Below are 20,807 nucleotides of genomic sequence, written 5' to 3'. Positions count from 1 at the left end.
TATTTTAAGGTGTTTTTCGATATTTTGTTGCACTATAAAGTCCCCATCTCCAGAGGATATCATTCTGATTAATAATGGGTGACTGTGCGGGAAAGAAAAAAGGTTTTGACAAAGAGTTACAATGAGACAATTGCTGATGCGCGACATTCCCCCACTACTCCCAGAAATGGTGACAACTTTCAGTTATGTATTCATTAAAATAAAAAAACAAAAAAACAAAAAAAAACACAAAATTATGTAAAAATTAAAATGCCACCTTGTGCAGCAAAACATGTTATATTCATTTAACACATTTGGTAGTTTTAAAATATTAAACGTTCATGATTCCATTCCAATTTGCAGGGTCTGTAATTTTCTAAAATCAAAATTGACAAAAAGGAAAAATGTGGAAATGTGGATTTCTAAAATCAAAATTGAAAAAAGGAAAAATGTGGAAATGTTGATTTCTAAAATCAAAATTGATAAAAAGGAAAAATGTGGAAATGCTGATTTCTAAAATCAAAATTGACAAAAGGAAAATGTGGAAATGTTGATTTCTAAAATCAAAATTGACAAAAAGGAAAAATGTGGAAATTTTGATTTCTAAAATAAAAATTGACAAAAAAGAAAAATGTGGAAATGTTGATTTCTAAAATCAAAATTGATAAAAAGGAAAAATGTGGAAATGCTGATTTCTAAAATCAAAATTGACAAAAAAGGAAAATGTGGAAATGTTGATTTCTAAAATCAAAATTGACAAAAGGAAAATGTGGAAATGTTGATTTATAAAATCAAAATTGACAAAAAGGAAAAATGTGGAAATTTTGATTTCTAAAATCAAAATTGACAAAAAAGGAAAATGTGGAAATGTGGATTTCTAAATTCAAAATTGACAAAAAAGGAAAAATGTGGAGATGTTGATTTCTAAACTAAAAATTGAAAAAAGGAAAAATGTGGAAATGTTGCTTCCCGTCAATATATCAGTCTGGAGGGGGACTTTGCCCAAGAACTTCATTATACCACTCAACCTCCTTGGTATAGAGACCAACATACAGTGGATATAAAAAGTCTACACACCCCTGTTAAAATGTCAAAATGGAAACATTCCAATAAATATAGTAAAGGTATAAAAAGTGAAAAAAGAGGATTCCTACTTGGGATGCTTTTAGAATAGATCAGGGCTTTTTTTCAGCAGGAACGTGGGGAAATGCAGTTCTGGCACCTCCAGCACTGAATGTATGTCATGGCAAGGGGTGCTGGAGGGCCTATTGATGCTGGCTGCTAGGGGATCTATTGTCACTAATAGGAACCTATTTTGCATGGGGGTCTATTGTTGCTGGGGGGAGGTTCTTATGTTGCTGGGAGGGATCTCCCGTTGAGGGAGGAGTATTGTTACTGGCTGCTGGAGGGCCTGTTTATGCTGGCTGCTAGGGGATCTATTGTCACTAATAGGAATCTATTTTTTCATGGGGGCCTATTGTTACTGGGGGGGAGGAGGTTCTATTGTTGCTGGGGGGAGGTTCTTATGTTGCTGGGAGGGATCTCCTGTTGAGGGAGGAGTATTGTTGCTGGCTGCTGGAGGGCCTATTGATGCTGGCTGCTAGGGGATCTATTGTCACTAATAGGAATCTATTTTTGCATGGGGGTCTATTGTTGCTGGGGGAGGTTCTTATGTTGCTGGGAGGGATCTCCTGTTGAGGGAGGAGTATTGTTGCTGGCTGCTGAAGGGCCTATTGATGCTGGCTGCTGGGAGATCTGTTGTTGCTGTTGGGGGTCTATAATTACTGGGGAAGAATTTTGTTGTGGGGGATCCATTGTTGCTGGGGGGGTCTATTGTATGGGGAGGATCAATTGTTGCTGGCTACAGGGGATCTACTGTATGTTACCGCTTTTCTTGTTATCATTAACACATTACATACAAAGTACTTTGTACCACAAAATTATACTTGGTTCTGTATTCTCTAAAAGGGTGGTACTGGGAGGTGAGTAGGCGGTGGAACCAAGGGATGTTGGTTGGAGGTGGGTAGGGGGCGGAGACAAGGGAGTGACTCAGAAGGGGGGACCTATTTTTTTATGGGCATGAATGAATGTGAATTAGGAACCTTAGATTGTACACCCCTTGAGGGTTAGGGACTGATGTGAATGTACAATATAGATGTAAAGTGTGGTGTAAATTGACGGTGCTATATAAGTACCTGAAATAAACTTTTTGCACCTATTCTGATAAAAAGCCTGGAGTAGATTAAAACAGAATAGAAATACAAAAGAATAGAACAGAATAAAAAATAAAAGGAATATTATAAATCAGAATAAATGAAAACAGAACTAAACATAGAAAATGAAAGAATAGAATAGAAAATGCAATAGAAAAGAATAGAATAGAATAAAATAGAACAAATATAGTCTTTCAAAATACCGAATACACAAAACGAATCCAAATACATGAAACAAGTTCCGCTAACAAATCATTCTAACATAACAAATAGGATGAAACGAATTTATTAAACTAATCCGAAACAAAAAAAAAAAAATTTCCGCTGTGCACATCTTTAGGAGAGAATACTACCCAAACCAATCTAATTACATTTTGGGGAAACACAGCTTTTTGGGGGGCAGTACTTTAGGTGTAGCTAAAGCCAAGAACAAAAATTGATTGTATTGCAGTTTACTGGTCCTAAGCGGTGGTGGCTGCGTTAGTTTTCTTTTTACCCCCTTTATTTCAACCTGAACTGTTATCTGTAAACATTGTTCCCTGATATCACTGTGGACTGAAAAACCCCCTGTCAGGAATGGACTTGCCAGTGGTGGTGGGATTCACCTGCCTTGTGGGCTGCAGTACCAGGGCTGGCCAGCGGGTGCTCTCAGCAACCAGAGGCTCACTGGTTAGCCATCACCTGAAGCTGATTACAACAGGTGGCCAGGCCTGTGATCAGTGCCTTGGTGTATGTTTTCCATGGGCCCCTGTACCTGCATCCTGTCTGCTTTCTGCCTGATCCAGATTCTGCTTTGATCCCTGACTCTGCATGAACTCCGCCTGTCCTGACCTCGGCTATTCCTGACTACTCTTTTGCCTGCTCCTTGTGCCCTGCCTGCCTGTTTGCTACCGACCCGGCCTGCCCGACTGTGCTTAGTATTGTCACCGTAGGATGGGTGTGTTAGGACTATACAACACCCCCCTCTCTGCTCCATAACAAGGGGAGGGGTCTTGCAGTCCACGGTGATAGCAGGGAACAATGCTTACAGAAAACAGTTCAGAAGTGGAGAGCACAGGACAGGGGTGGACTTACCATTTGGGAACTTGGGCACTGCCCGAGGGCCTGGGGTCAGTAGGGGGCCCCATGAGATGCCCCTGGTGCCTTTCATAGGCTTTTTTGGGTGTGATTTGAGCATGGGTGAGTACACAGGGGCCCCATGATCCCCTATTGCCCGGGGGGCCCCATGAGTTGTCATGAGTTGTCAGTCCGCCCCTGGCACTTTTTTTTGCACTTTTTTGCGCAGATAAAATAAAATGCTTTCAATGGTATATTTAACAGACCAAAAAGGAGCAAATAAGATTTTTTTTGTGAAAATTTACATGCACTTCAATTACCAGTGGGCTTTTTAGATGTTCATGTTACTGTATACAAAACTCCATAAAAGCATGCCGACGCGTTTCGGCAAATAACCTTGATCACAGCATAGTGTACTGTGATCAAGGCTACTTGCCGAAACGCGTTGGATGCTTTTATGTTACTCCTGTATTTCTAATAAAGCTTCCATGAGGATTTTGGAGTTACTGGAAGAAAGCAAAAAGGGGCGCACTCTCCTCGTGTATTACCGTGATAAAAAAGGAATTTATTAAAAATGACAAAAAAGTATATACTAAAAACAAGCAGGCAACCAATGTGACAGTCCAAGCAAAACGGTGGTCTAGCGACAGGGCATGCTAACGCGTTTCGGGAGACATACTCCCTTCTTCAGAGCTCTCAGCAAATAACCGTTTCCTACTTTCTGTCATGGAAGCAGTGGGGTCTCTGTCCTTGAGTTACCACTGGCTCCAGGTTTGCCCAAATGATGCAGGTACCCCATTCTAAAAAGATCCTACACCAAGATGGCCACCTCTAGTGAGCTTGCAGACGCCAGATAGCTGGTTCCTCCGAGATCCTAATGGGGTCCCTAGGTAGACAATTCCCCAAACATCCTCTTCTTCATCTGTAATAATGGCACAGTGCCACCTACAGGATGGAGACCAAATCTGCACCTGCCTACAACTGGACAGGAAATGAGGGAAACAAATCTGCCATAGGGACAGACAGAAAAAAACAAAAAAACAAAAAAACAAAAAACACGGCAGAGGTTCTAGTCTTCCCCTTACTTTAATAAAAGTAAAACATTTTTATTTCTGGCTGTGCTGCCCTTGTAGCAATCAGAGAACTGTTCTTACATTTTCTCATTCTATCCAACACTGAGAAAAAAGATTTGGCTGGGCATACACCATTCTACATCCCTGCCCCCCCCCCAGCCTTCATAGACCAGAAAGGTAACTGGGTTATAGGTGGTTCTTCTGAGATGTTCCTCAGGTTTTTGAACACTTTAGATAAGAAACCATTTCCCCATATCAGTTTCGGCCATGTGATGCCAGTTTTGTGTATATAGGCCATTTCCAAACAAAATACTTCTACATTCTCGGAAATAACTTTTTTAAAATATATTTTTAAAGTCAAGAGATGACATGCTTTAAAAATATGACATTTTATTCTCCCTTTTCGGTCGGTCTGACAAGGAAGGTTCATGCCTTAGTTTGTCCACTATTAAAAAATAGACAACCAACCAGGGATCCAGGGAACATCTGATTGCCTCTCGGGGGATCAGGAAGGAATATTTTTTCCCCTGCAGAAACAAATTGGATCGTGCTTTGCTGGTTTTTTTTTGCCTTCTTCTGGATCAACTGTGGGTGTAGGATTATAAGTTTTTTTTTTTTAATGGGTGAACTGGATGAAGTTTTGTCTTTTTTCAGCCAGACCAACTATGTAACCAATGTAGATGATATTTTGTTTGCTAAAGCATTCAGAATCAAACAATTGCAATAAAAAATAAATAAATAAAAATACTTGTTTCCTCCTTTTTTTTCCCATCCTTGGTTGCAAAAAAAAAAAAGAAAAGAAGGATGTTGAGACTGGCCAGCACCCCCAGAGTGCCAGTGTAGTATGTTATATTAACTCCCAAATAATAACTCCCCAGTCATTTTTATATATGAAATAATAACTCCCCGGTCATTTTTATATATGAAATAACTCCCCAGTCATTTTTATATATGAAATAATAACTCCCCATTCATTTTTATATATTAAATAACTTCCCATTCATTTTTATATATGAAATAATAGCTCCCCAGTCATTTTTATATATGAAATAACTCCCCATTCATTTTTATATATTAAATAATAATTTCCATTCATTTTTATATATGTAATAATAACTCCCCATTCATTTTTATATATGAAATAATAACTCCCCATTCATTTTTATATATGTAATAATAACTCCCCATTCATTTTTATATATGAAATAATAACTCCCCATTCATTTTTATATATGTAATAATAACTCCCCATTCATTTTTATATATGAAATAACTCCCCATTCATTTTTATATATTAAATAATAATTTACATTCATTTTTATATATGAAAGAATAACTCCCCAGTCATTTTTATATATGAAATAATAACTTCCCATTCATTTTTATATATGAAATAATAACTCCCCAGTCATTTTTATATATGAAATAACTTCCCATTCATTTTTATATATGAAATAATAACTCCCCAGTCATTTTTATATATGAAATAACTCCCCATTCATTTTTATATATTAAATAATAATTTCCATTCATTTGTATATATTAAATAATAATTTCCATTCATTTTTATATATGAAATAACTCCCCATTCATTTTTATATATGAAATAATAACTCCCCATTCATTTTTATATATGTAATAATAACTCCCCATTCATTTTTATATATGAAATAATAACTCCCCATTCATTTATATGAAATAATAACTCCCCATTCATTTATATGAAATAATAACTCTCCATTCATTTTTATATAATAAATAATAATTTCCATTCATTTTTATATATGAAATAATAACTCCCCATTCATTTTTATATATGTAATAATAACTCCCCATTCATTTTTATATATGAAATAATAACTCCCCATTCATTTTTATATATGAAATAATAACTCCCCATTCATTTATATGAAATAATAACTCTCCATTCATTTTTATATAATAAATAATAATTTCCATTCATTTTTATATATGAAATAATAACTCCCCAGTCATTTTTATATATGAAAGAATAACTCCCCATTCATTTTTATGTGATCCTCTGGATCAACTGTGGGTGTAGGATTATAACTTTTTTTTTTTTTAATGGGTGAACTGGATGGACTTTTGTCTTTTTTCAGCCAGACTAACTATGTAACCAATGTAGATGATATTTTGTTTGCTAAAGCATTCAGAATCAAACAATTGCAATAAAAAATAAATAAATAAAAATACTTGTTTCCTCCTTTTTTTTTCCCCATCCTTGGTTGCAAAAAAAAAAAAAGAAGGATGTTGAGACTGGCCAGCACCCCCAGAGTGCCTGTGTAGTATGTTATATTAACTCCCAAATACTAGCGTTAGGGAAAGGTCCCTGACAAAAAGTGAAGGGTGGCATCTCTTCTGGACACCTTCCCGCTTGGGCACTAGATGTCCAGATCACATTCTGTCCCCTTTCAACAGACGCAGTCAGTCCGGCTGGAATCTGCTTCTTCCACATAGCCGGAAACTAGGAGTGCACCCAACTGGGTAGCCTTTCCCTCGGGCTGGTGGTGAATGGTACTGGGTTACTTCAATACAAGTCTTTTATTGCACCTGCCTGTGTGAATCATTGCCTCTGCACTACCTTGTACCACACCTACATGCAGACTGCAAAACATTGAAAACAATTCTTGAAATAACAGTAACATTATCCCCCTCCCCTCCCTTTCTTTCAACCTCTTCAGCAATTACAGGAAATACATCCGATGTATTTTACCTGCAAGATCGTCCAGGAGTGATCCGTCTCTGAACCCCTCACCACCCGGCACTCCAACCTCTGCCCACCAGGAACATGGGCTATGCCATCCTGACTGCCACCCTTCTCGTTCTCATACAGTGCGGTGAGTGAGCTTCACCATCTACATAATCTATACATTATAACAGCCAATCAGTGACAATGTTCCTTCTGGCTACTACTGAAAGAAGTTGAGGTGACCATTCAACGTTGGCTGGGACCTCAGAACCCAGGGAGCCCCAAAGAGTCCGGCATATAGCAGGTCACTTTCAGCTGTTCAAGTCTTCAGACCTTTTAATCAGAAGGTGATACAGTAATGGAGGACTTCATATTTCTCGACTTACATTGTATGCAAAGCCAAAATGTTTTTTAAAACTATATACAACATAGAATAACCCCTACTGAATCGGAACAGGACAAGACAAATTTCTCTTTTGTGACAGCCATACCCATTACATTTTTTGTCTGCATGTTTCAAGTGGCTCTATGGGTGGCCAGATGTAAAAGAACTTGTGTCAGTCGATGGAAAAGTCAACATTTGTTGAGTTGGGTGGTGTCAACAGGGCCACCCATGGCTTGAATTAACTTCATGTATGACAGGCTGAAATCACATTGGTTTAACCACTTTGAGACACCTCCCCCATACCGTATGGTTGCCCTTTGACCAAAAGGTAGTTATTGTAGGGTTGGTGGACAGTGGCTGTGCTTTTTGTACCCTGTGTTAGCCCAGCCACTGGATACGCGGTTCATTTTTGAGTAAGGCACACTTTGGCATCTTCACTTTGGGTGCCATTGAGCCTTGTCCCGGCAGTATCTGGGCCCATGTGATAACCATCTATGTATTGGCAGTTAGTGACCAGTTATTGTCTTTCAACAGGAGGAGAAGTGGCAGCAGTGACCATCACCAGTAACTCCAATGGCAATGTCAAAACTGGGAACAATATTAGCCTGGACATCTCATACACCACCCAGGGATCAAATCCAATTGTCTCCTGGGCTATAAATGGCACGTCAGTGGCCCAGTTGGCCAATGGTATTTCTACCGTGCTCTCAAACTACAACAGCAGACTGTTTATCATCGGGAAAGGATCCCTGCTTCTTTCAAATTCTACGAAAGATGACACAGGGAATTACACCGTCACCATCACTGCGCTTGGGGATACATCGGCCACGCGTAATTTCCAAGTGACAATCTATGGTAAGTGGCCTATGGCATTACCTAGTTCAGAAATGTACTGGCCTTAGCAAGGCGAAGGTTAATATTCTGCAGTAGAATTCATCTTGTGATGCTCGGACCTCCAGTAAATCAATTCTGATGGTGCTTTGCCTTAACATTTTGGCGCCGGCTTTACGCAAATGTGCGGCCTCCCGGCGTCTGGGCCTAGACGCCGAGCGGCCGCACATTTGCGTTCTATTAAAAAAAAAAAAAAACGTGCTGAGAGCGCGTGCCCTGCGTGGTCCCAGCACATACGTCTGGTACTCACGGAAAAGTCACAATCTCCTTTTTCGATCGGGACCTTTCCCGATCATGTGACCGCCATGACAGCGAATCAAGGCGGTCACATGACCCTAAAACCCCACAACAGCTGCGGATTGAAATTGAAAGGTCATTTTAATAACATTTAATTACATTATAGCTTGTGTACCAATTGTAGTATAGGCTCTACTTTTTTTTTTTTTAATTTGCCACCCAACAACAGCTGCAGATTGAAAATGAAAGGTCATTTTAATAACATTTAACCACTTGCCGTCCGCCTGCTGTTAATAAACGGCAGGACGGTGGCACTCCAGGGGCGGGTTGTCGTTCATAAACGGCACCCGCCATTTCTAGCTGTGCGCGCTCCCTGGGAGCGCGCAGCACCGCGATCTGGTGCCGGTTGTGTCCTCCGGACACAGTGAAACACTGATCGTCGGACGGGACCTCTGTACGAGGTCCCGATCATGTGATCACTGATCAGCCAATCAGTGATCACATGCAAAGTAGTAAGCAAGATGTCACTTGTGACATCATTGCTTACTACGTGTGAAGTCTGTGAATGATCAGAGAGGTCACATGGTACAAGGCTATTCACAACAGCCTTGTACCATGTGACAACCTGTGACCAATCACAGCTCACTCAGTAGTTCTCAATGACTGCAAGAATGCAGACAGAGAGAAAGAGAAATTATTGCTTTTACATCCTATATGGGTGTAAAAGCAATCACTGTAAAAAAAAAAAAAAAAAAAATCTTCATCACCCCCCAAAAGTAGTACAGTGTCACCATGCCATGGTGACACTGTACTGCTAGGGTGACAGTATGTAAATAAAAAAAAAAAAAAAAAAAAAATATAAAATAAAAACTAAAAATGGAAAAATCTTTTTTAAAAATTATAATTTTTGGTTATAAACTAAATTTGGCTTTTTTTTTTACTAAAAATATAAAATGGAATACATTTTGGCCAAGATTTCTGATGAAAGATTATTTATTTGCAACATTTTATAAGAAAAAAAAAACACTTTTTTAAAAAAAGTTTTGGAATTTTTCATTTACATAGCAAAAAAAATTTAAATCCCAGTGGTGAATAAATACCACCAAAATAAAGCTTTATCTGTCTCAAAAAAATGGTAAAAAAATCATATGGGTACAGTATTGTATGACCGCGCAATTGTCATTCAAAGTGTGATAGCGCTGAAAGCTGAAAATTGGCCTGGACAGGAAGGGGGTGAAAGTGTCCGGACTGGAAGGGGGGATAAGTGTCCGGACTGGAAGGGGGGATAAGTGTCCGGACTGGAAGGGGGGATAAGTGTCCGGACTGGAAGGGGGGATAAGTGTCCGGACTGGAAGGGGGGATAAGTGTCCGGACTGGAAGGGGGGATAAGTGTCCGGACTGGAAGGGGGGATAAGTGTCCGGACTGGAAGGGGGGATAAGTGTCCGGACTGGAAGGGGGGATAAGTGTCCGGACTGGAAGGGGGGATAAGTGTCCGGACTGGAAGGGGGGATAAGTGTCCGGACTGGAAGGGGGGATAAGTGTCCGGACTGGAAGGGGGGATAAGTGTCCGGACTGGAAGGGGGGATAAGTGTCCGGACTGGAAGGAGGGATAAGTGTCCGGACTGGAAGGGGGGATAAGTGTCCGGACTGGAAGGAGGGATAAGTGTCCGGACTGGAAGGGGGGATAAGTGTCCGGACTGGAAGGGGGGATAAGTGTCCGGACTGGAAGGGGGGTGAAAGTGTCCGGACTGGAAGGGGGGTGAAAGTGTCCGGACTGGAAGGGGGGTGAAAGTGTCCGGACTGGAAGGGGGGTGAAAGTGTCCGGACTGGAAGGGGGGTGAAAGTGTCCGGACTGGAAGGGGGGTGAAAGTGTCCGGACTGGAAGGGGGGTGAAAGTGTCCGGACTGGAAGGGGGGTGAAAGTGTCCGGACTGGAAGGGGGGTGAAAGTGTCCGGACTGGAAGGGGGGTGAAAGTGTCCGTGCTGGAAGTGGTTAATTATATTATGGCTTGTGTACCAATTGTATAGGCTCTATTTTTTTTTTTTTATCTGCCATTGAAAGTGGAGTTACCCTTTAAATAAAAAAACGAATTTTGTTGTATGCATAGCAAGGCTTCTAACAAACCTCACTGCAGATTTGTGGCTGCTTTCATTTTATGGATACGTTGACAGAACATAGCTGTACCTTCCATAAGCCGAGTGCTAAGATGGCGGGGCCGGTTTGCTGCAATCATACGATCCGTTCCAGAGCTGTAATTAGAAGCTTGGCCAGTCAGGGATATACCCAGGGGCGGACTGACAACTCATGGGGCCCCCGGGCAATAGGGGATCATTGGGATCCTGTGTCCTCACCCACACCCAAAAAAAGCCTATGAAAAAGCCAATGAAAGGTACCAGGGGCATCTCATGGGGCCCCCTACTGACCCAGGGCCCTCGGGCAGTGCCTGATCCCAGCCACGGCACCACCTGCCTGGAGTTTGCATGTTCTCCCTGTGCCTGCGTGGGTTTCCTCCGGGTACTCCGGTTTCCTCCCACACTCCAAAGACATGCTGGTGGGTTAATTGGCTCCTGTCTAAATTGTCCCTAGTATGTGTATGTATGAATGTGAGTTAGGGACCTTAGATTGTACACCCCTTGAGGGTTAGGGACTGATGTGAATGTACAATATATATGTAAAGTGCTGTGTAAATTGTCGGTGCTATATAAGTACCTTAAATAAATATATATATATATATATATATATATATATATATATATATATATATATATATATATATATATATATATATATATTGTACATTCACATCAGTTCCCGTGCCCGAGCAGTGTACAATCTAAGGTCCCTAACTCATGATCATAGGACCAATTTATACAGGAACCAATTCACCTACCAGCATGTCTTTGGAGTGTAGGAGGAACCTGGAGTACCTGAAGGAAACCCACACAGGCACAGAGAGAGCATGCAAGCTCCAGGCAGGTGGTGCTGTGGTTGGGAATCGAACCAACGACCCAGGCGGAAGTGCTAACCATTTAGCCCCTGTGCTGCCCGTATATATATATTGCACATTCACATCAGTCCCTAACCCTCAAGGGGCATACAATCCATGGGCGGACTGACAACTCATAGGGCCCCCGGGCAAAAGGGTCCTGTGTCCTTGCCTACACTCAAAGCACACCCAAAAAGAGCCTATAAAAAAGGTACCAGGGGCATTTCATGGGGCCCCCTACTGACCCCAGGCAGTGCCCGAGTGGTCAGTCCGCCCCTGGTACAATCTAAGGTCCCTAACTCACATTCATACACATACTAGGGCCAATTTAGACAGGAGCCAATTCACCTACCAGCATGTCTTTGGAGTGTGGGAGGAAGCCGGAGTACCTGGAGGAAACCCACGCAGGCACAGGGAGAACATGCAAACTCCAGGCAGGTGGTGCTGTGGTTGGGAATCAAACCAATGACCCGAGTACTGCCAGGCAGAAGTGCTAACCATTTAGCCACTGTGCTGCCCATACATATATATTGTTTATTCACATCAGTCCCTAACCCTCAAGGGGCGTACAATCTAAGGTCCCTAACTCACATTCATACATACACATACTAGGGACAATTTAGACAGGAGTCAATTCACCTACCAGCATGTCTTTGAAATGTGGGAGGAAGCCAGAGTACCTGGAGGAAAACCACGCAGGCACAGGGAGAACATGCAAACTCCAGGCAGGTGGTGCCGTGGTTGGGATTTGAACCAGCAACCTTAGTACTGCCAGGCGGAAGTGCTAACCACTTAGCCACTGTGCTGCCCTGTGATGCTTAGCTTCGAGGAAGTCAAGAGACATCAGGGAATGCTTATTTATGAGGAGCCAACAGTGATCCTTAACGAAACACATGATAAATGTATTCACTTCGCAGCCTTGGCTCGACCATTTCCTGATTTCACATTCAACCAAACACTTTTTGGAACTATAGTTGTACCGTTAGCCACTTGCCTACCAGGCACTTTCCCCCCTTCTTGTCCAGGCCAATTTTCAGATTTCAGTGCTGTTGAACTTTGAATGGCAATTGAGCGGTTATGCAACATTGTACCCAAACTACATTTTTAGCATTTTTAGGAGACACATAGAGCTTTCCGTTGGTGGTATATAATCACCACGGGGTGGGGGGGGGGGATTTTTTGCTAAACAAAAAAAGACCACATTTTTTGAATAAAAAAAAAATTTTCTGTTAAAAAGTTTTGTAAATAAGTGATTTTTCTCCTTCACTGATGTACGCTGATGAGGCTGCACTGATAGGCTGCGCTGATGGGCACTGATGAGGAGGCACTGATGGACACTGATAGGCCCTGACAGGCATCACTGAGGAGGCACTAATGGCCAGCACACATGGTCACTGAAAGCCAGCACAGATGGGTACTGATAGCCAGCACAGATGGGTACTGATAGCCAGCACAGATGGGTACCGATAGCCAGCACAGATGGGTACCGATAGCCAGCACAGATGGGTACCGATAGCCAGCACAGATGGGTACTGATAGACAGTGCAGATGGGCACTGAAAGCCAGCACAGATGGGCACTGATAATAAGAACAGATGGGCACTGAAAGCCAGCACAGATGGGCACTGAAAGCCAGCACAGATGGGCACTGAAAGCCAGCACAGATGGGCACTGAAAGCCAGCACAGATGGGCACTGAAAGCTAGCACAGATGGGCACTGAAAGCTAGCACAGATGGGCACTGAAAGCCAGCACAGTTGAGCACTGATAGCCAGTGCAGATGGGCACTGAAAGCCAGCGCAGATGGGCACTGAAAGCCAGCACAGATGGGCACTGAAAGCCAGCACAGATGGGCACTGAAAGCTAGCACAGTTGAGCACTGATAGCCAGTGCAGATGGGCACTGAAAGCCAGCACAGATGGGCACTGAAAGCCAGCACAGATGGGCACTGAAAGCCAGCACAGATGGGCACTGAAAGCCAGCACAGATGGGCACTGAAAGCCAGCACAGATGGGCACTGAAAGCTAGCACAGTTGAGCACTGATAGCCAGCGCAGATGGGCACTGAAAGCCAGCATAGATGGGCACTGATGGGCACTATTGGCCACACTGATGGAGCTACACTGATCATCAGTGTTCTGATGATCAGTGTAGATGTCCCCCTAAGAAATGCCGCTTATCAGCCCTCCAGCCTGTCAGCATGAGGAGAGGACTGCCGATAACTGGCACTTTCCAGTTAAATGTGATCAGCTATGATTGGACACAGCTGATCACATGTAAAAGGCGGCTCTGATTGGCCCCCAACTTGGACACATGATCAGCTATGTCCAGAGGACACAGCAATTACAGATCATGCACGGGGGGTGTGGCTCTGGGAGGATGTCCATGGACGCCCTCCCAGAACTAGCCGCCCGCGCTGTAGCCATGTTTTGGCTATAGCACGGTGGGTAGGTGGTTAAGGAATATCATCCGATATCTGGGAGCCTCTTGGGTATGCTCCCCTTTTCTCTGGGGAAGCTGAGGAGGTGACGGTCAACAAGCTGAAGATAGAAGCTGATTGGCTACCATGCACAAGTGTACCAGATTCTGTGTGCTCCAGTTTCAGTAAATCTCCCCATAGGTGTTACGTTTATCAAACCAAAAACCTAGACAACCTGAAATGGAATTCTCTTCCCCAACAGATGCCTCACCCAGGGCCACCAGTACATTTGGCCTGATGATAACGTCTCTACTAGGAGGAATTCTGCTGGCCCACTGATTGTCCGTTCCGGGTATGGGCTGTCATGGGAGACAGGTAAGCCCAACTTTTCAAGAAATGGTTTCCCAAACTCTTAACCCTTTTGTTTCCAGTTTTGCATTTTTTGCACACCGTTTAAAAAAATCATTTTAGACCTGAAGATTGCACAAAAGACCCAAAACATTAAATATGGGCAGCACAGTGGCTAAATGGTTAGCACTTCTACCTGGCAGTACTAGGGTCGTAGGTTCGAATCCCAGCCACGGCACCTCCTGCCTGGAGTTTGCATGTTCTCCCTGTGCCTGCGTGGGTTTCCTCCCACACTTCAAAAGGCATGCTGGTAGGTTAATTGGCTCCTGTCTAAATTGGCCCTAGTATAGGAATGTAAGTTAGGGACCTTAGATTGTACGCTCCTTGAGGGTCAGGGACTGATGTGAATGTACAATATATATGTAAAGCGCTGTGTAAATTGCTGGCGCTATATAAGTACCTGAAATAAATAATAAAATAAATAAATATTTTCTGGAAGCAGAAACGCTAGAGAATAAAATACTGGTAGTTCCAATTTTTTTATATCACACAACATTATTGCAAAGGTCTAGGTACTAAAGTGAATTTTAGGGCAAACAAACACAATAAAATTACCCAAATTTTTGATAAAATATAAAAAAAAACACAAGGTTGTGCCGAGTAAATAGATACCCAACGTGCCAAACCTTTAAATTTGTGTGCGCCTATGAAATTGCATCAGAATTCAGTACTCTATATTTTCTATAGGCAACGCTTTAGAAGCCCCTTATAGGTCTTATAGGTCATCAGAATTATTATTCTCACTCCGGCGCGCGTGATTTGTAAAGTGTATCGCAATCGCCATTTTCACACGTAGGCGCCCCAACGCATGCATTTTTGTTCGTACATGCATATATGTGGGGGTGGGGGCCCTCACAATTTTTTTGCAAAAAAAAAAAATTTACTTTTTTTTCATCACATAGGGGACACATTATTCCCCTATGCATTCTCAGTTCCTTATGACAGTACATAGATCATGCTCATCAGTCGCCACCCCCAAGGAGCTTGCATTCTCAGTTCCTTATGACAGTACATAGATCATGCTCATCGGTCGCCACCCCCGAGGAGCTTGCATTCTCAGTTCCTTATGACAGTACATAGATCATGCTCATCGGTCGCCACCCCCGAGGAGCTTGCATTCTTGGTTCCTTATGACAGTACATAGATCATGCTCATCGGTCGCCACCCCCGAGGAGATTTCATTCTCAGTTCCTTATGACAGTACATAGATCATGCTCATCGTTCCTCACCCCCGAGGAGCTTGCATTCTCAGTTCCTTATGACAGTACATAGATCATGCACATCGTTCTCCACCCCCGAGGAGCTTTCATTCTCAGTTCCTTATGACAGTACATAGATCATGCACATCGTTCTCCACCCCCGAGGAGCTTTCATTCTCAGTTCCTTATGACAGTACATAGATCATGCACATCGTTCTCCACCCCCGAGGAGCTTTCATTCTCAGTTCCTTATGACAGTACATAGATCATGCACATCGTTCTCCACCCCCGAGGAGCTTTCATTCTCAGTTCCTTATGACAGTACATAGATCATGCACATCGTTCTCCACCCCCGAGGAGCTTTCATTCTCAGTTCCTTATGACAGTACATAGATCATGCACATCGTTCTCCACCCCCGAGGAGCTTTCATTCTCAGTTCCTTATGACAGTACATAGATCATGCTCATCGGTCGCCACCCCCGAGGAGCTTGCATTCTCAGTTCCTTATGACAATACATGGATCATTTACAGCAGTTTGCATCCTTGAGCTTGCATTCTCATTTTCACTTGGAAGTACATAGACCAGCCTCTCTCAACCTTGTTAAGGTGGAGGAACACTTGAAAATATTTTCTGGTCTCAAGGAACCCCTGCTAATAATTACTATATCTACAGCTCACTGTACAATAGTGTGAGGGTCACTGGGAACAATATTTTTTTGCCGTCTGTGGTCATTGGTTTCAGATGGCTAAAATGATCATAGTTTTCAGTGGTGAGGCAGAAGTTGCTCATAGCAATGTCTGGAGGAACTCAGTTGAGAAAGTCTGACAGACTATTCACTTCAATCTCCACCCCTGAGGAACTTGCATTCACTTTTTCCTGTGACAATATGTAAACCATTCACATCAGTCTGAGGAGCTTGCCATCTTGACAATCATAGTTAGACACACGCCAAATCGGATTAGTCGATTATTTATGGGAGGGAATTAAAGAAAATATAGACGGATCCAGATATCTTTGGTGAATACGTTTTGTTTAACGTAGTCTTATTATTTTAGGTTTCTGGAAAACTTCTTCTGTGCACTGAATAAACCAAAGAAGAAGACCACCAACTCACAGCTCTGCCTTGATTGCCCACAGGAACTTTCCGGAAGCTTATCAACTACCAACTGCAGCTGTACATATCTCTGTGTTCAAAACGTATCACTTTACCTTGGGTCAGGCCATCCACCATCACCTAATCCATCCTGCATTCTAGTAGCGAGATCTTTGCAATAGAATTCTCAACTCCACCCACCTGCCTCTGTCCTAATGTGGGTCTCATGAACTTTTGCTGGGCCTTTACTGCCATACAAGTCTCTCTTGAGGAATCCACCCTAATGTTCTTGGTGACCACCGGGACAGAAAAACATGAACAGTCCAAAGTTTCGGGGCCTATATACTTGTCTTTATGTCAAGGTCCTACCTTTTCCCTGAGGTTATGTTACTCCATGTGCTGGCGTCCATCTTGGATTCTGCTGTGCATGGTGGGAATCCTTTTATGCCTTCAGGTCTCTGTGGTCCATCCCCCAGAGGGGTGTGGCTGATGACATATAAGCCTGTGGCCTGCACATGCTCTTTGCACTTGTGTCTTTGTGTTGCTATTACTCTGTTCTGACTCTCGTGACTCTCCTGGTATCTGATTCGGCTTGTGACTCGACTATTCTTTGTATTCTCCTTTGATCTGACCCTCTGTTGCTGAACCCGGCTCGTGACCTGTGATTCTCGTCTGCTGTCCTGTACTGTTTTGTCCTGTTGTTGTTGACCCGGCTTGTCTGATTACTCTTTTGTCTCTTCCACCAGCTACACGCCATTGGCGGCGGCCATTACCGCAGCTGAGGTGTCTCAGGGGCCGCGACCTGGTTCCTGGCTGCGTCAAGTCCATCCCCACCATCAGGGACCCTGGTGAAGGGCAGCCTGGGACTTAGACTCCGCGCCCTGAGGGACTTCGGTCTGTGGGTGGTGGTTGTCGTCAGCCAGTGCGTTACATTGTTAGGCCTGCCTGTCCGTTCCTCGGCCCCTGCCCTCACACTTTATTATTTTCACAATGCATGTCAACTGAGTTTGAGGAGTTCCCATCGATTTGAATAGAATAAGGAATTTGCCAACACTAGACAAGTGTGAATGGGCCATTATGATGGTCACTGGGACAGTAAGTGGGGAAGGCAACTCTTGCAACGGGGACATCTGGTGTCATGTTTCACATGACTGTTGTAACGGAAGCGGACCCTGACTACACTTAGGTATTTCCGTTAGACTCCAGCTTCCCTGTCCGAACACAGATCCACAGACACCACCGCTGACCATACAGGAAATAGACAGCACCAGGCTTCTTAACAGGAAGTAAAACTGCTTTATTTTAACACAAACACAAGATATATACACAGGGCGGGGAAATACAACCAGGAACAGGAAACACATCAGCAGGCCGTCCCATCGGGAAGGGGGGAGGGCTGCCGGAAACACCCCCCACCAAACCAAGACACACAATAGAACAATGGGATGCAGCACATGGCAGTGAACAATGGACAACCCCCACACCAATACACAAACATTACATCCCATAATAGTTTGCTAGAACAATGGGATGCAGCTGCATGGCAGAGAACAATGAACAATCCCCACACCAATATTAGAACATTTCACCTCATACCCCTAAAAGGCACAGGGTGCCTTACACATAAGAGGATCATGGGGAGATGATACAGGGGTCCCCCCACCCCCAAAAGTCACTGTCATATGCCTTTAGGTGTTCTTTGCATTTTGTCTCTACTCCTCCCTTTCCTCTGGTTTAGTTCCTGCCAGGGGCGGACTGACCATTTGGGAACTCGGGCACTGCCCGTGGGCCCGGGGTCAGTAGGGGGCCCCATGAGATGCTCCTGGTACCTTTCATAGGCTTTTTTGGGTGTGGTTTGAGTGTGAGTAAGGACACAGGGGCCCCATGATCCCCTATTGCCCAGGGGCCCCATGAGTTGTCAGTCCGCCCCTGGTTCCTGCTGTATAGATAGCCCCACCCCTTTTCCCAGTAAGGCATTTCAGCTTCAAGCCTCATGTCATGAAGCAGGTCACATTATGATCTTTTGACCTATCCGATGTTCATTGTTGTTAGATTCTCTCAGTTTATGGAATAAACTTCACGAGATCTACAAGGTGTTGTCTGGATCGAGTCACTGCCTGCGTTATTCAACTAAGATTGGAGTTATCGCTATCTCATCACAACTGTAAGTTACAGAGATCAGACTATCAATGCTTAGATTGGAGAAACACCTGGAAAAAATGGTTTAAGAATGGATATCCTGTTGTGGTCTTCAAGAATGGAAATCTCCCCAAAAACACACAAACAGCAACAAACATCCTGCAGTGGTCTTCAAGAATGGAAATCTCCCCAAAAACACGCAAACAGCAACAAACCAATGGCAGGGGTGTCACCCATACCTATTCTATATAAAAGTGAGACTGCATGTCAGGGGTAAGGTACTGGAACAAAAAATGGCAGAAGATTATGGCTTCTGGGGTCTATTGGAGAATATAAACCAGAGAGTAATTCATCTTCTCTACATCCACTTATGAGAAATATTTTTTTTTTAGTTGGACTGACCTTTGAAGATGGCGATTGATGGACAAGAAAACATGAAGTTGGTTATATTCCCTTGTTGTAATTTATGTTTATAAATAAATAAATATTTTACTCTTTGTACAGGGAAACTGGTGTCATCTTCTGATGAATATTGGGGTCACTGTGGGGGACACAAGTAGAGGATATAGAGTTTCAATGAGACGATTGCTCATAAGTGACATTCTCAGCTAATCCAAGAAAGAATGTTGATCTCCAGTTATGAATTCATTAACAAAACAAAACAAAACAAAAAAAAAAAAAAAAACACACACACTTTGCTATCATGGATATGTAAAGTGCGGCGGTTCCCCCATGCTCGTGTGCAAAGGCAAACGCACGCGTCGGTCCCGCACGCAAACAACGATTGTCCCACACATGAGGGGGTATCACCACGAACGTCGGGTCATGGGCTGTAGTTCTAGCACCCGACCGCCTCTGTAAATCTAAAGTGGTCACCTGTAAAGTCTTTTACCCCCTCGCCTACTGGACACCTATACCCCCTTCCTGTCCAGGCCAATTTTCAGCTTTCAGCACTGTTGCACTTTGAATGACAATTGCACGGTCATGCAACACTGTACCCATATGACATTTTTATCATTTTTTCCCACACAGAGCTTTCTTTTGGTGGTATTTAATTGCCGTTGGGCGTTTTATTTTTTGCACTATAAACAAAAAAAAGCAAAAAATGTGAAAAAAAAAAGTTTTCTTTGTTTCCATTTATAAAATTTAGCAAACAGGCAATTTTGCTCCTTCACTGATGTGCATTGATGATGATGCACTGATAGACAGCATTGATGGGCACTGATAGGCAGCATTCATAGGTGGCACTGATGCTGCTGCACTGATATGCAACAATGATGGGCACTGATAGGCGACACTGATGGGCACCCCTGATGGGCAATGATAGGCAACACTGATATGCAACAATGATGGGCAATGATGGGCAATGATAGGCACTGATGGGCACCACTGATATGCAACAATGATGGGCACTGATATGCAACAATGATGGGCACTGATAGGCGGCACTGATAGGTGGCACTTATGCTGCTGCACTGATATGCAACAATGATGGGCACAGATATGCAACAATGATGGGCACTGATGGGCAATGATAGGCAGCACTAATAGGTGGCACTGATGCTGCTGCACTGATATGCAACAATGATGGGCACTGATAGGTGGCACTGATGCTGCTGCACTGATATGCAACAATGATGGGCACTGATGGCCACTGATAGGCAGCACTGATAGGTGGCACTGATGCTGCTGCACTGATATGCGATGATGAGCACTGACAGGCGGCACTGATGGGCACCACTGATGGGCACTGACTGGTGGCACTGGTGAGCACAGGTGGGTGGCACTACTAGGCACTGCTGGGTACAGGTGGGTGGCACTGCTGGGCCATTGTGGGCAGCACTGCCGGCACTGATCATCAGGGCACTAATGATCAGTGCTGAACCTCCCTTTGACAATTGCCGGTTATCGGCAGTACCTTCCTCACGCTGTGACAGCTAGAGGAAAGTGCAGCCGATTACCAGCAACTGCATTTAATTGGCTCCTGTCTAAATTGGCCCTAATATGTGTATGTATGAA

At 43.4% G+C, this 20,807-nt stretch overlaps 1 protein-coding gene across 2 annotated transcripts; it reads left to right on the top strand.

Moving 5' to 3' along the window:
- Positions 1-6,906: 6,906 nt before the first annotated feature.
- Positions 6,907-19,297, top strand: LOC149432723 (uncharacterized). 2 transcript variants are annotated; one of them, XM_089665050.1, is made up of 4 exons: positions 6,907-7,179; positions 7,951-8,271; positions 14,210-14,322; positions 16,612-19,297. In XM_089665050.1, exons 1-3 carry the CDS (start codon positions 7,131-7,133, stop codon positions 14,284-14,286), a joined length of 447 nt encoding a protein of 148 aa, XP_089521176.1. In that variant the 5' UTR covers positions 6,907-7,130; the 3' UTR covers positions 14,287-14,322; positions 16,612-19,297. The 2 variants fall into 2 exon arrangements, with proteins under 2 accessions (XP_089521176.1, XP_089521177.1); XM_089665051.1 differs by lacking the exon at positions 14,210-14,322.
- The last annotated feature ends 1,510 nt before the right edge of the window (positions 19,298-20,807 follow it).

This window comes from Staurois parvus, unplaced genomic scaffold, assembly GCF_062004578.1.
Source record: "Staurois parvus isolate SC_StPar_1 unplaced genomic scaffold, SC_StPar_1.0 ptg002113l, whole genome shotgun sequence".
NCBI classification, from domain to species: Eukaryota; Metazoa; Chordata; class Amphibia; order Anura; family Ranidae; genus Staurois; species Staurois parvus.
This window is presented reverse-complemented; position numbering and strand designations above follow the sequence as displayed.

Bases quoted from the DNA above. Each gene is read 5' to 3' on its own strand.
- LOC149432723 (XM_089665050.1), top strand. From the start codon at position 7,131: ATGGGCTATGCCATCCTGACTGCCACCCTTCTCGTTCTCATACAGTGC. The intron at 7,180-7,950 runs GTGAGTGAGCTT...GTCTTTCAACAG, and splicing joins TCTCGTTCTCATACAGTGCG to GAGGAGAAGTGGCAGCAGTG. The intron at 8,272-14,209 runs GTAAGTGGCCTA...CTTCCCCAACAG, and splicing joins TTTCCAAGTGACAATCTATG to ATGCCTCACCCAGGGCCACC.